Source organism: Arachis ipaensis, chromosome B6 (assembly GCF_059453495.1).
Source record: "Arachis ipaensis isolate K30076 ecotype BB chromosome B6, ASM5945349v1, whole genome shotgun sequence".
NCBI lineage: Eukaryota > Viridiplantae > Streptophyta > Magnoliopsida > Fabales > Fabaceae > Arachis > Arachis ipaensis.
In genome coordinates, this window is record NC_142441.1 from 3,029,651 (window position 1) to 3,041,987 (window position 12,337).

The 12,337-nt window shown below is 37.9% G+C and overlaps 1 protein-coding gene across 4 annotated transcripts; it reads right to left on the reverse strand.

Moving 5' to 3' along the window:
- Positions 1 to 1,024: 1,024 nt before the first annotated feature.
- On the reverse strand, positions 1,025 to 9,973 carry LOC107645357 (protein HUA2-LIKE 3-like). Of its 4 annotated transcripts, none has more exons than XR_015886139.1 (12): positions 9,479 to 9,973; positions 8,716 to 8,792; positions 5,995 to 8,019; positions 4,452 to 4,902; positions 3,761 to 3,869; positions 3,548 to 3,657; positions 3,285 to 3,441; positions 2,547 to 3,168; positions 1,991 to 2,435; positions 1,672 to 1,839; positions 1,486 to 1,537; positions 1,025 to 1,395 (listed from the first exon to the last, which is right to left on the reverse strand). XR_015886139.1 is itself a non-coding variant. In XM_088491863.1 (12 exons), exons 1-11 carry the CDS (start codon positions 9,599 to 9,601, stop codon positions 1,512 to 1,514), a joined length of 4,338 nt encoding a protein of 1,445 aa, XP_088347989.1. In that variant the 5' UTR covers positions 9,602 to 9,973; the 3' UTR covers positions 1,025 to 1,395; positions 1,486 to 1,511. The 4 variants fall into 4 exon arrangements, 2 of the variants coding, with proteins under 2 accessions (XP_088347989.1, XP_088347988.1); XR_015886138.1 differs by having other exon boundaries at positions 3,746 to 3,869; XM_088491863.1 differs by having other exon boundaries at positions 3,260 to 3,441.
- Between the last annotated feature and the right edge of the window lie 2,364 nt (positions 9,974 to 12,337).

The following is a 12,337-nucleotide window of genomic DNA, read 5'->3' on the forward strand; positions in this document are numbered from 1 at the left end:
TAAATGGTTCAATTAAGAGGTTGCGGGTTCGAGTCTCCTATCTTTTTAAATTTTAAGTCAATGAGTAATAGCTCAAATGGCATAATCTCTCCATACTCAATTAAGAGTTGCGGGTTCGAGTCTCATATCTTTGGTAAAAAATAAATAAATAAATGGTTCAATAAATAACTATTATTAAGGGATTATATAATCCTTATCTTTATTAAATAAGATTATAATCTTATTAAACAAAATTATTCGTATTCGCAGTTTGAATAAGCCAAACTTTTGTCTCGTAATCTCAACTGAAAGATATTATGTTTCTCTTTTTTCTTTATATAAAACAAGGCTGCTAATAATTGTCTTTAAACCAATCGATTAAGGATTCAAATGTGAATTTTTATCTATAGTTTTTAATACATCAAATTTCTTTTTTACTTTTAATTTAAGCGTTTTTTGTTTGATAACTCCTTTATCCAAGAAAGATAAATATGTAATCAAGTATCATGTACCTGGCTTTGCCCAAAAGAAAGGAAATATATAAAATCAATTAGGTAGTTTGTTGGTTCCTCATTAAGTTTTATGAATAAAAATTATAGAAAATTATTACTAATATATATTATGTTGTATATGAGATATATACAACACCCTAACACATTTATAGCTCCAGCTAATAGAACAGTTGGAATGCTTGGTAGGCAATCATCTCTGTCATGTGTTCTTACTTCTTAGAGGCCACCCAAAAGAGAAAAAAGGAGGCGCACTCAAGTGAAACAAGAGTAACAAGATGAGAACAAAAAACAGAAAGTAATGCCCTCCATGATTTTGCAGGCTTGCATTAGGTGAACATGTCAACTACCCTCATAAATTCCAAGTGGCCACCAATGCCCCACACGTTTTTATGATTCATTGTCAGCCATCAAATCATGGGTTGCAATGTATTCACAACGTGTATCAAAGCAATGCATTTCACAGAATAAAAATAAATTATAAAGCAAACCATTTATAATAAGCAGCAGACAAATTAGATCTCACTGCACATAAGTTGGCCAAGGAAAGCTTTTCCATAAATTAGAGAACATCTTCAAGAAACAGCTCCCCAAAAAAAATTGTATGTTGTTCTAACATATATATAAGGGCCTCTATGAAATAAATTATATGCAAATTTGGAACAAAAAATTTGATACATGATGCCTAGATAAGTTACAGCTCTCCAAAAAATCTACAATGAGACTTCCTGCTCTGCTGCATTCTGCAGAAGAGGAGACACATATATATACAATCTAATAGAATATGATTTAGTCCTGTGCAGAGATTCATCATAACTCAGATTATCCTTGCCTTGCATGTACAGAGTAATGAATTTAGATTCACCTCCTATATATAGCCAGATCCCATGCCAAAAGTGGGTCATATCTAAGCATTCAACAGGCAAGAATATAAGTAAGGGTATTAATATTGATTGAAGAACAATCCAAGAGGCCTTTCAAAGGATAGAAAGCATACCAGTCATCATTTCTTGAAATATATGTTCATCTCGGTCGCCAATAGCTTGGGCCTGAAACATGATTATCTTGAAACCTTACTATTGGCAAGCAACATCCATAATTCAAAGTGGGAAAAAACCAAATTAACCAATAAAAATTTTAACATGGGAATGAAATTTCATTCGTGAATGGCGCATGTCCATACCTCGGTTAGCTACTGGAACTGCATCTTCATAGGGTGGTCTGTAAGGCATGGAATCCCAGTGATTCATTGACTGGGAAGGAAACCTCCATCCCTGACCTGGTAAACTAGTAGATTCACAGGGGTGGCAACCATAAGGTACATGCATACCATTGTCATGATACTGAGGACCTAGAGGCAAAAAACACAAGATAACTATTAAAACATCAAGCATACCCAAACTAAGGCTTGCATGGTTAACCACCAAGCCTCCCCACTTCCAGGTGCCCAATTTATATATTTGTATATATTGTATATGCATGATCAGTCATCACAATCTTACCAGAATAAGGCATGGGAGGATTCCATCTCTCTTGATAATCATATGGAGGTGGTTTTGATCTATCGTGATTGCTGGAGAAGTTCTCTCTTTGCATGTTCTGCACAAAGTGATGCCTATTGGAGTGGAAAGGTGGTGGTGGTGGTGGTGGACCATCCCGAGGAGGTTTCAATTGTTCCCCGTGAACGAAAGAAAACTGATCAGATGGCACAGGTTGAGGTGGTCGTAATGGATAGCCATTGTGTTGCAGGGTAGCACCATCAGAATACCAGAAACTGTGTTGTGGCTGTGCCATGGATGTCTTGAAAGAACATGAAGGCTCCGGTACCGTCATATGCATGCCTCTTTGTTCTGGGTCTTGATAGCACACTGCATCATTGATAGGTTGGCTACTTCTGGGTGCAGTCATGGGTTCAGCCATAGAGTGGTGCATGTTGTCTCTCACAATCTGCATGCAAATATGAGCCCAATCAGATGGGAAAAGCGTTTAACATGAGTTCTCACTTTTTGAAGCCACTGACTACATCTAGCGTAAAATTCCAGACAATGTAAAGCATACCTGTGAATCTACAAAATTTTTTGCATCAACTGCAGCATGATACGGACCAGTGGTACTAGCTGACATCAAGTGCAATGTAGGAGTAAGAGGTGGAGGTGGAGGTGGAGGAGGAGGAGGTGGAGGTGGAGGCGGAGGCGGTGGGGGAGGAAGCAGAGAAGGTGGTGGTGGTGGTGGTGGAGGAGGAGGAGGAGGTAGCAGAGAAGGTGGCGGTGGTGGTGGTGGAGGAGGTAGCATAGAAGGAGGTGGTGGTGGAGGTGAAGAGGATGGTGGTAGAGGTGGCGAAGAAAGAGGAACCTCCTGTGGAAGAGGAGGAACAAAGGATGGTTGGACATTCTTTTCCAACTGTGAGGCATCCCCATCTCCTCCCTCCACATTGCAATTTGAATTTGATTCAACATCAAAAGAGGGAGCCACATCTTCCATTTCAAGCTCACCATCAACGTCTTCCAACACACGTCTGTGTTTTTCAATTGCATGAGCAATTTCTGGCACTTCATGTACTTCAGAATCATGCTCGGGAGTGACAGCCTCAAAGTTCCCTCCATCAGAATCGCTCCCTTCTTCATCTTCATCTTTAAGCATTTGAGGCATGCAAAATCCAGGAAGCTGAAAACTTGAGTTGCTGCACAACCAAATGCAACTTTTAAGTAAAAATTTCCTAGAAGTACGAGAAAGAATATCAGGACGAACTTTTTATCACAACAAATTCAAACCTTCCATATTCGTCAACAAGCATACCCTCCATTTCTCTAACAGGGTCATCTAAAGGCCTCTCTGTCCGTAACGTACGTCGTGAATAAACACCTGCTGAACTATGATAGGTGTCCAGTTCCCGGATATGACGACGAATAATGGATTCTGGAAGGATTCTTCTCTCCAACCACAGCCTTAAAACCTAAGCAATTGCAAGGAAAGGTTATCGAGAATAATGATCCAAAAGAAAGATATATGAAAAAGCTGCAAAGCATAAATATTTTAAGTAAACTGGAATATCAACTTGCCTTAAGACACTGCCTGCGATTCTCTTGCGAAGTATGTCCAGGAGGAGCAGCAGCAGACAATAGGCGTGAGAGGACAGCTTGCATAGCGGATGGATATGCTCCACCATCACCTGAGAAACCAGATTTATTTTTCAAGATCAATGTATAAAAAAGCACATATTTACATCTTCCTTTCTGTAAGCAAGATTCAAGACTCACAAGTCAAAAAATCACCTTTCAAACCACGAGAACTTTGAGCAATAGAATCAACAAGAAAAAATAGGTCCACCTTCCGATGCAGGCTTGACTCGGTTTCCAGACTTCGGACAAGAATTTCCATCACCTAGAATACAACCCCAACAGACCCAACCCCATAAAAGTACATATATATCAAGAAACTAACTGAGAAGCATTAAGTGCAAAAATTTTGTTTAGGAAATAACATCGATGTAATTAAATGATGTTAATTCCCATTCAAAGTCCAGAAGGTTTACATGAATAAATAATTGTGCAGTTCTACACTATATTAACAAAATCTAAATTAAATCAATAAGCTTTCTGAAGTTGCAATTGCAAAACCATTTGACCAAATCTATACATTATACATATTATATGATGCACCCATTTATTCCTACTTCCAACAATACCATCGAAAGCAATGTGGTTAATCTTGGTGCTTTTATTGACTAATGCAAGTATAAAGAGAAAATATGGCATACTTCTCGAACTCATTGTAATTTGTAAAATGAAAGGTAAACTGTTGGAGTGCGGAATATTATAAAAGATTATTTGGAAGCTAAGTTGATTAAGTTGGAAGTTTATATACATGGTGAAATTATTCAGGATTCAATGATTAACCACATACTAATGGTGTTATGGTGGAAGGGGGGAATAACTAAAATTCAGAAGAATACAATTGTATTACCTTAGCAGCAATGCCAAACTTTGCACAGTCCATAGCTATTCGGGTTGCCCGCCCAATACTTTCCTTTGTCCTTGTCAATGTTCCAAGCATTGCTTCAAAGTACAACAAAGCAGCATTCCCTGCATCAGTTGACTTGCCTGTCAATCTTGATTGTTGATTTGCTACAGACCCATCTTTCCATCCATCAATGGGACCAGATGAAGTGTTCTTCTGGTGTACGTCAGGGCTACAACTTCCATTTTGTAGAATATTACTACTGTCCGATGTAGAAACATTGCAAACTGATGTATTTGGAGGTGATCCTTGAGGAACGCAGCCTCCACCACCAGTCAAGGACGGGCTTGACTGAATGCACAAAGTACCATTTTCACCCAAACAACCATTGGATATCGAGGTCAAATTCATATACTCCTCTTGTCCCTTGATTTCTACCCCTCTCACAGCCTCATGCCTTTAAAAAAAAGTAATTTAAAAAAGAAAAGCGTTAACTTTCTTTGATTGAAGGAAATGCAGATATTACTGTTGAATAATCGTTTTCCTTTCATATGCACTATACAATTCTGCTAACTGAACACTATTTGACCAGGATCAAATTCTTCAAACGTGAGTAGGTTGGTAAAACGAGAAGGTAAGAGTCTAATCACCCTTAAATCAAGATAGTGGGACTCACACATTATGAAAACTACAAATTCAATGGTGATTAATACCTCACTTTATCACTTTACTAATCTCCTCACTCTAGAGAATCTTTTTCCATTTGACAGAACCTCAATAAACAGAACAAGTGCCAAAAGGCAACAAGGAAATTTACCTTTGGCTGTGCCAAAGTAAGCATGCAGCTAATGGGAGCAGAGATAAGAACAACAAAATGAACAGACAGAAACCAAAAGAAGCAGGCAAAAAATCAGGATTCAGAGTATGTATGGGTAATAATCGACAAAGGGGAGGATAAAGTGGAGTGTAGGGGATTGGGGCAGGCAATAACTCAGATTGTGGGATACCTGAGAGCTTAATACTTTTCTCAGCTAATGGAATGGCAACTGTTCACTTTTTTTTTTTTTCCCGTTTTTCCAGTTTTCATTTGTAAGGAGGTCTACCTCCATTTCTGATCTTAGTGTTCATTGCTGTCTGGTGTCTGCCTCCATTTTTGTTTTTCACTTTTCCCTTATTTAAGTGTTAGCTTGGAAACACAAGTAATTGATCTAATATAGAAATTACAAATTCAACGTCAATGCTATTGTGAACAATGGATCTTAATGGCGAACGGGAAAACAGCAGGGAACTTCAATGGTTTAAGACTACTACAGTGAAAATTTGTATAAGCAATGTAAAACCCAAAAACTCTCAACATTTAGAATAAACTGGAAAATCTTCTTTATTGCTTAAGCTTTACTAAGGGACTAAAAAATATTTGGATTTTCTAGAAGAGATCCATTTTAAATAATAAAAAATGTGATTTCAACCCAAAAAAAGGCAGTAAAAATGGTTTCAGATGGTCAAAAACTAGTAAATAGTTTAAGTAGATGCCAAAAGCTGAACTCACATGTTTTTAATTCTGCTGCCTTCATCAACGGCTTGCTTTGAGCACTGTGTATCCTCACAAACAATCCGATTCTCACCCACATTAATGCTACTTTGAGGTATCACTTTACCACTTTCATTGGGACCTGCCACAGGATCAACACTTATTCCATTAAGTTCTAATGTATCAGATGGATTTGAATGATTCACAGTTTTCATATTGTCTTCATCTTTTGGTGGCAATGATGGACCTGGAGAATCTTGATTGCTTCTAACTTCACAACATTTTACATCAAGATTGGGAGACATGTTTCCATGTAACTGAATTTGTGAATCTGTTTTAGCACCCTGATCGACCACAGAATCACCAAGATTTTCACCAACTTGATCCACACCATCTGGGACAACATCTTTGCAAGCTTCATGGCATTGATACTTGCTCAACTGCTTATCCACTTCAGAAGATGACTTATTCTCTGTTGAAATCATTGCATTTGAACAGGTGGTGATACTAGATACACTGATGTGAGAACAACCAATGACACACGATTCCAAGCCTTGCGTTTCTAAATCAGTACCTCCTTTACTGCAATTTGCGGTCATGCAAGGGCATCTCTTTGTGGAAGTTCCACTCGATGTCAATAAGGATGACAATGGCTCGTTGCAAGCTTGATCTTCTACAGCAGCATTAGCAGACATAGCTTCTAAAGCACGATGGAGGCGCTTAGATGGAGGTAAAGCAGCTTCAACATCCATTGTGCAGCCAAACATTTTCTCTTTTTTTGTTTTACAAATCTGAGATCCACTTTCAAAATGTGGCTCTAACAAATTTGAAGAAGAAACGAGAACCACTGTTCCATTTAATGCTACCGGATCCTCACCAGCCAGGCTACCATTTTCACAATTTGAGGATGTGATTATCTGCTTTGGTGAGTTAACAATGTCTTCCTTATAGCTTTTCTCTTGAGCTTGCACAGTGCTATTGAGCTCTGCCTCACTGGATGATTTGCCCATTCTAACTCTGGCTCGTTTTGATAGGGGCAAGTGTTCATCTCCGTCTTGATTTAAGCATTTCTCAATTGAATTTCCACACATATTCTGCAAACTGTGATTGGCATTTTGAGATTCAGGCTCCTCTTTCCTGATGGATGGCGTGGCAGAATCATTATTTGCCCTCTTCCTATTTGGTTTTCTTTTCTTCTTATTGAATACAGCCTTAATTTCTAGATCAAGCCCTTTCTTCAACTCAACTTCAAATTCAGGCCACTCACTATTCTCAGACTGTCCAAGTTTAAAATCCGAATCTAGTGTACTTCCCTCATTTGGGCTAAAGGAATCAGAATCAACAGCAATATTTTCAGAACCATTGTCCTCCATGCTGACATCGGAGGCATATGCTGAAGAATCAGCATCATCACACCCAGAGAGATCAGGTGATTTTTTAATTCGTTTGTTCCTGGTTATAGGCACAATATGAGTTACATCACCAGCATTACCTCCAGCATCACAAGGCACAACATTGTTGTGGACTCGTGATGAGCTTCTAGATCTTCGAACAGGCTCATTTCTTTGTAGTACATGGCCTTCCAGATGCAAGTCTTTGCATCTTCCTGGAGATGGGGAAGTTACTGGCAAAGGTGAGTTCCCAGTTGCAGTTGCAACAGCATCATCAGTAGGTTCTTCCAATGATACCTCATTATTACAGGATTCACCCCTAATTGCAACTACTGGACCATTCTCAGCTGCACAAACTAGCTCTTGTCTGTCAGTCAAATTTGAAGATTTATTTTGTGAATCATGTGTCAAAGGAGCATCTCTTTGAACCTTTACATTAGCATACGAGTCAGCTGGCTTTGAGACATCTACATTAGTAACTTGATCATTGGAGCAAGTTTTCTGAACTTGGATGTCTCGCTTTAACTTTTCATAACTGGCAATAATCTCCTTTACTGCACGCACAAAATCAGCACCCCTTCCCTGTCGTTTGGCAAGAGACTGTTTCTTCTCTTCAGTAAAGGCTTCAACATCAGCAGGATTGCAGAATGCTCTTCACAACAAAATATCACTCAAAATAAGACAAATTGCAAGCCAAGCAAAATTCAGACTTAGACATAGGAAAACAACTGAAGGCAGCCAGAAGAGTTTCCAGTTCCACATTGCAACACATATAAACAAAGTCTTCTAAAGCCAATACAGTTAGCGGAAAGATTATTGTATCCTGCCCTATCATTCAATTGAATCATCATGAAGAACTAAATCAAAATTTATCTTGTGATATTATCTTTTCATATCCTTCAAGGATGGTGCAAATCATTTCCTCCCCTAATTAAAAATGCAGGTTCCAATCCATGTTCAGTCACATAACCGAGAAAGAGAACATTTCCAACTTACAGAAATCACCCTCAACTTTAAATACAATATAAAAAGCTATGAAGATCAACATAAGCATTATTATAACCAACTGTAACATCAAACCCTCACGTTGAAGAAAATATGCCTAGCAATGGAGATGTATCAATGTTCTCATATAAAAGCTGCACATGCACCAAATTATATATTCTTACTTCAATTTCAACTAATTTCTAACTTCCATGGACATCAAATAAGCAAAGAACAAAAACAAGTTTCTAATTAGTTTTAATAAACATATGCAGAGGAAGGGATGGGACTACAGGAAGGGTGAGAAGTGGTTTTAACTACTAATAGCAATTCAATCAACTGAGAAATGGATTTGATTACATACATTTGTTGGGTTCCAAAGAAGTAAACAAGTACTTTCTTCCCATCAGAGGAATAACCCCACTTCTCCGGCTCACTTACCTGCAACCAGCAAAGAAAATCAAGCAAAGCTTACATGATAACCAAGAAACAACAATAAGAACAAAGCCCTTTCGACTAAGCACAGGCAGTTACGTGGATCAAATGAATGCTCCTATCATCAGCCATATCTTAAACATCTAAAAGCACATGCAACCAAGCAAGAATAAGAAGAAAGAAAAATTAATAAAATTCATCGTGGCCATTAAAAGGAGCATAATGCAAGTCAACTAAAATCTATTGTGGCCATTACAAGAATTAGTCCACAGTCTCTCTCTATTCTCCACCTTATATTCCTCATCAATTTTTCGAATCATCTAACCCCAGCGTGAGTTATACAACAAATATAAATGTCTCTATATATCTACAAGATTATCATTTGACTAAGCCTGTAAGTATATAACATCAAGATGATACATAATTCATGAAAACCCAGAAAATAAAGAACGCACCCACAATTCATCTCCCCCCCCCCCCCCAAAAAAAAAAAACCACAAAAATTAAAAAAATAAATAAAATAAAAGGCCACAACAACACAAGTAAACCGAATGATGACAGGAATACTAATATAATCCAACATGCAATTCGATTCAGTAAAGAATACGGCGTTATAAACAAAATTGAAAAAAAAAACACAACCAACCAAAAATATACAAACTTTCACTAAAAATTTGGGAAGTGGCACCTACCGTGGCGGGCCAGGCAGGGAAGCCCTTAACCTTAGCAAGCACGAGATCTCCGACCTTCCACTGCCGACGTGCGGCGGCAGCCGCCGCCGCCTTCCTGGCGCCCTTCTTGCGACTGGGCGCCATAAATTACGCAGAGTCAAGAAAAAGGAAGCGATTCGAACTGAATCAAACAACCAGACTCAAGAAAACACCGAATTCGCCAATAAATCGAATCAGAAATGGGCTGCACAGTGTGTAATTGGACGGTGATGGAGCTGACAAGCATTGAAACACAGGTGTAATCGAGAAATTGAAGGTGATCGAAGGAAGAAACCCTAATTCATAGAGAGAAGAAGTGGTGTTTTGTTTTGTATTGGTTTGGTTCAGCGAATGAGAGAGAGGGGTTGAAGGAGGTGGCGGTGGTGGCCGCTTTAGGGTGCGCAGGTAAAGAGGGTAGAAGTGTGGCTCTGTGCGTGTGGGTTCATAGTTTCATTGAGTTCATATACTCCGTGAAGTGTGCTAACGTGCGCTGCGTGCTCACTATAAACTATAGGCACGTCACGTGACTGACACTGTCCCGGTCTCCAGCCCCAAATGCCCAAATATTTTCAGTACTTCCAAAGGATCCTTCCTTGGTTTGGGGAGATTAAATTAGCCCTATTACTTATTTCTCTCATTTAATTTCACATTTTGCTGAGCATATTGGTTAAGAAATCACAAAATAGTATTATTATTCATTTCTCGCATTTAATTTCACATTTTGCTGAACATATTGGTTAAAAAATCAACAACTAAAATTTAGAGTAAACTATCAAAATAATATCTAAAAATTTACATCTATAAAAATTTTGTAATGAATATATTTAGAGTTTGTTACGGGAGTTTATTAGTGAGTGTCCATGATTCCCATGCCTTGTGAAAATATAAAAGGTTGAATCCATTACACCAACATGATATCATCGAGCTAAGTCACTGATTTAGAAGATCTTTTTTTTTTTTTTTCATTCATTCTTCTTTTTCTCATGGCTCTCGTCACATTCTCAATCATAAAAGGTGTTCTTGTACTTTTACAAGATAAACTTGATTAAACGAATTTCATCACATAGCAACAATTGGCTTTGTTTATAATTTATGGGCAAAAGCTCCAATATCACCTCCTTACTGAAAAAAGTCCCTGCACAATTTGATTCTTCTGAGGCACAAATTGCGGGCACTTTCTCCGCTGTATATACCGAATGGCGTACTATTGATTACTCTCTAGTTTTTTGGTTTCTTTCTTCCATAGACGGGTCCTTCAAAAGTCGCAGGGTGCAATGCCAATTCGCTCATGAAATTTGGAACAAGTTTTAAGAATATTTTGTTGCCTCAACACGCACAAAGATCAACTACGGACTCTCAAGAAAAATAATCTCTCTGCCTCTGACTACATTGCTAAGATCAAAGATTTAGTAGACTCTCTTCGCGCCATTGGCTGCAATCTCATTGATGAAGAACATATTGATCCTTTGTGTGCTGGCCTTCCTGAGGTATACATTTCATACATCATTATGGTTACATCCAAACCCGATGCCTTCACTGTAGGAGAAACTGAAGCATTTCTAGTTACTCATAAGGGTCTTCTTAAAAAATACAAGAACCTACATTCTGGAAATTCTCAAGCAAACATTGTTCAATCTATCTTATCCACTCAACCTTCACATTCTCAAGGATATCAAACTCACCGAGACTATGGTGGCCATTCTTAACGTATCAGAAGATAAAATTGGCAACAAGGTTCTCGCATGGAATGCTAATTATGCAACCGCTTTGGACATACTGTGCTTTCTTGCTACTATCGATTCGATCAAAATTTTCATGGTGCATCTTCATCCCAAACTTAGAATTGATTAGCCACTTATCCACCACCACCCTCATTCCATCAACCTCAATCATACCTTGCAACACCATTCATCGCCGCTGATTCAAACTGGCACCTTAACACGGGCGCGTCCCATCATCTCACATCTGATGTTGGAAGCCTAATCTCTTCTTCAAAATATACAGGCCACGACCGATTGTTTATCACCAATGGTAAATAGTGTTCCCCTTAAATCGACTGGTAATTCCGTTCTTGAACATTTTCCTTCTAAAAGAACTTTTCAATTAAAGGATATATTGCATGTACTTAAAATTACTAAGAATTTTATTAGTGTCTCTAAGTTTTGCCTTGATAATAATATCTTTTTTGAATTTCATTCATTCTATTGCATTGTTAAATCACAGGAACCAAGGAAACACTACTCTAAGAACTTCTTAGGCATGGCATTTATATTTTTCAAGATATACCGATTCCTAGCTCTTTACCCTCTCTTATAGTTCCTAAATCTTTGTTAGCTTCCCTCACCAACACTTACTCATTGTGGCATCGTAGACTTGGACATTCATCTTTTAATATTGTAAAAATTGTGCTTTAACATTGTAATTTGTCTATCTCTAATAATTCTATACTTCACAATGATTTATGTGATGCTTGTATGTTAGCAAAAATGCATTCCTTATCTTTTTTCATCTTTTGATACATTGTATAAATTTTCTTTGGAATTAAATTAGTTCATATGAATGTCTGGAGACCAGTCCCTTATTTGTCCCGTTTGGGTTTTAAATATTATGCGAGCTTTGTTGATTCCTTTACACGATATAGTGTTTATATCTTTTTTCCTCTAAAGCATAGGTTTATAATTGTTTTGTTCAATATCAAACACTCATGGAACGCCAAACCGAACTTAAGCTAAAAGCCATTCAATCGGAGCATGGATAAAAATTTAGTTCACACCAGTTTAAACAACATCTACAAACTAATGGCATCATTCGCCGTTTTATTTGTCCATACACACATCAACA

Bases quoted from the DNA above. Each gene is read 5' to 3' on its own strand.
- LOC107645357 (XM_088491862.1), bottom strand. From the start codon at position 9,601: ATGGCGCCCAGTCGCAAGAAGGGCGCCAGGAAGGCGGCGGCGGCTGCC. The intron at 8,793-9,478 runs GTAGGTGCCACT...TGCTGGTTGCAG, and splicing joins TCCCTGCCTGGCCCGCCACG to GTAAGTGAGCCGGAGAAGTG. The intron at 1,538-1,671 runs GTATGGACATGC...ATCATGTTTCAG, and splicing joins AGTTCCAGTAGCTAACCGAG to GCCCAAGCTATTGGCGACCG.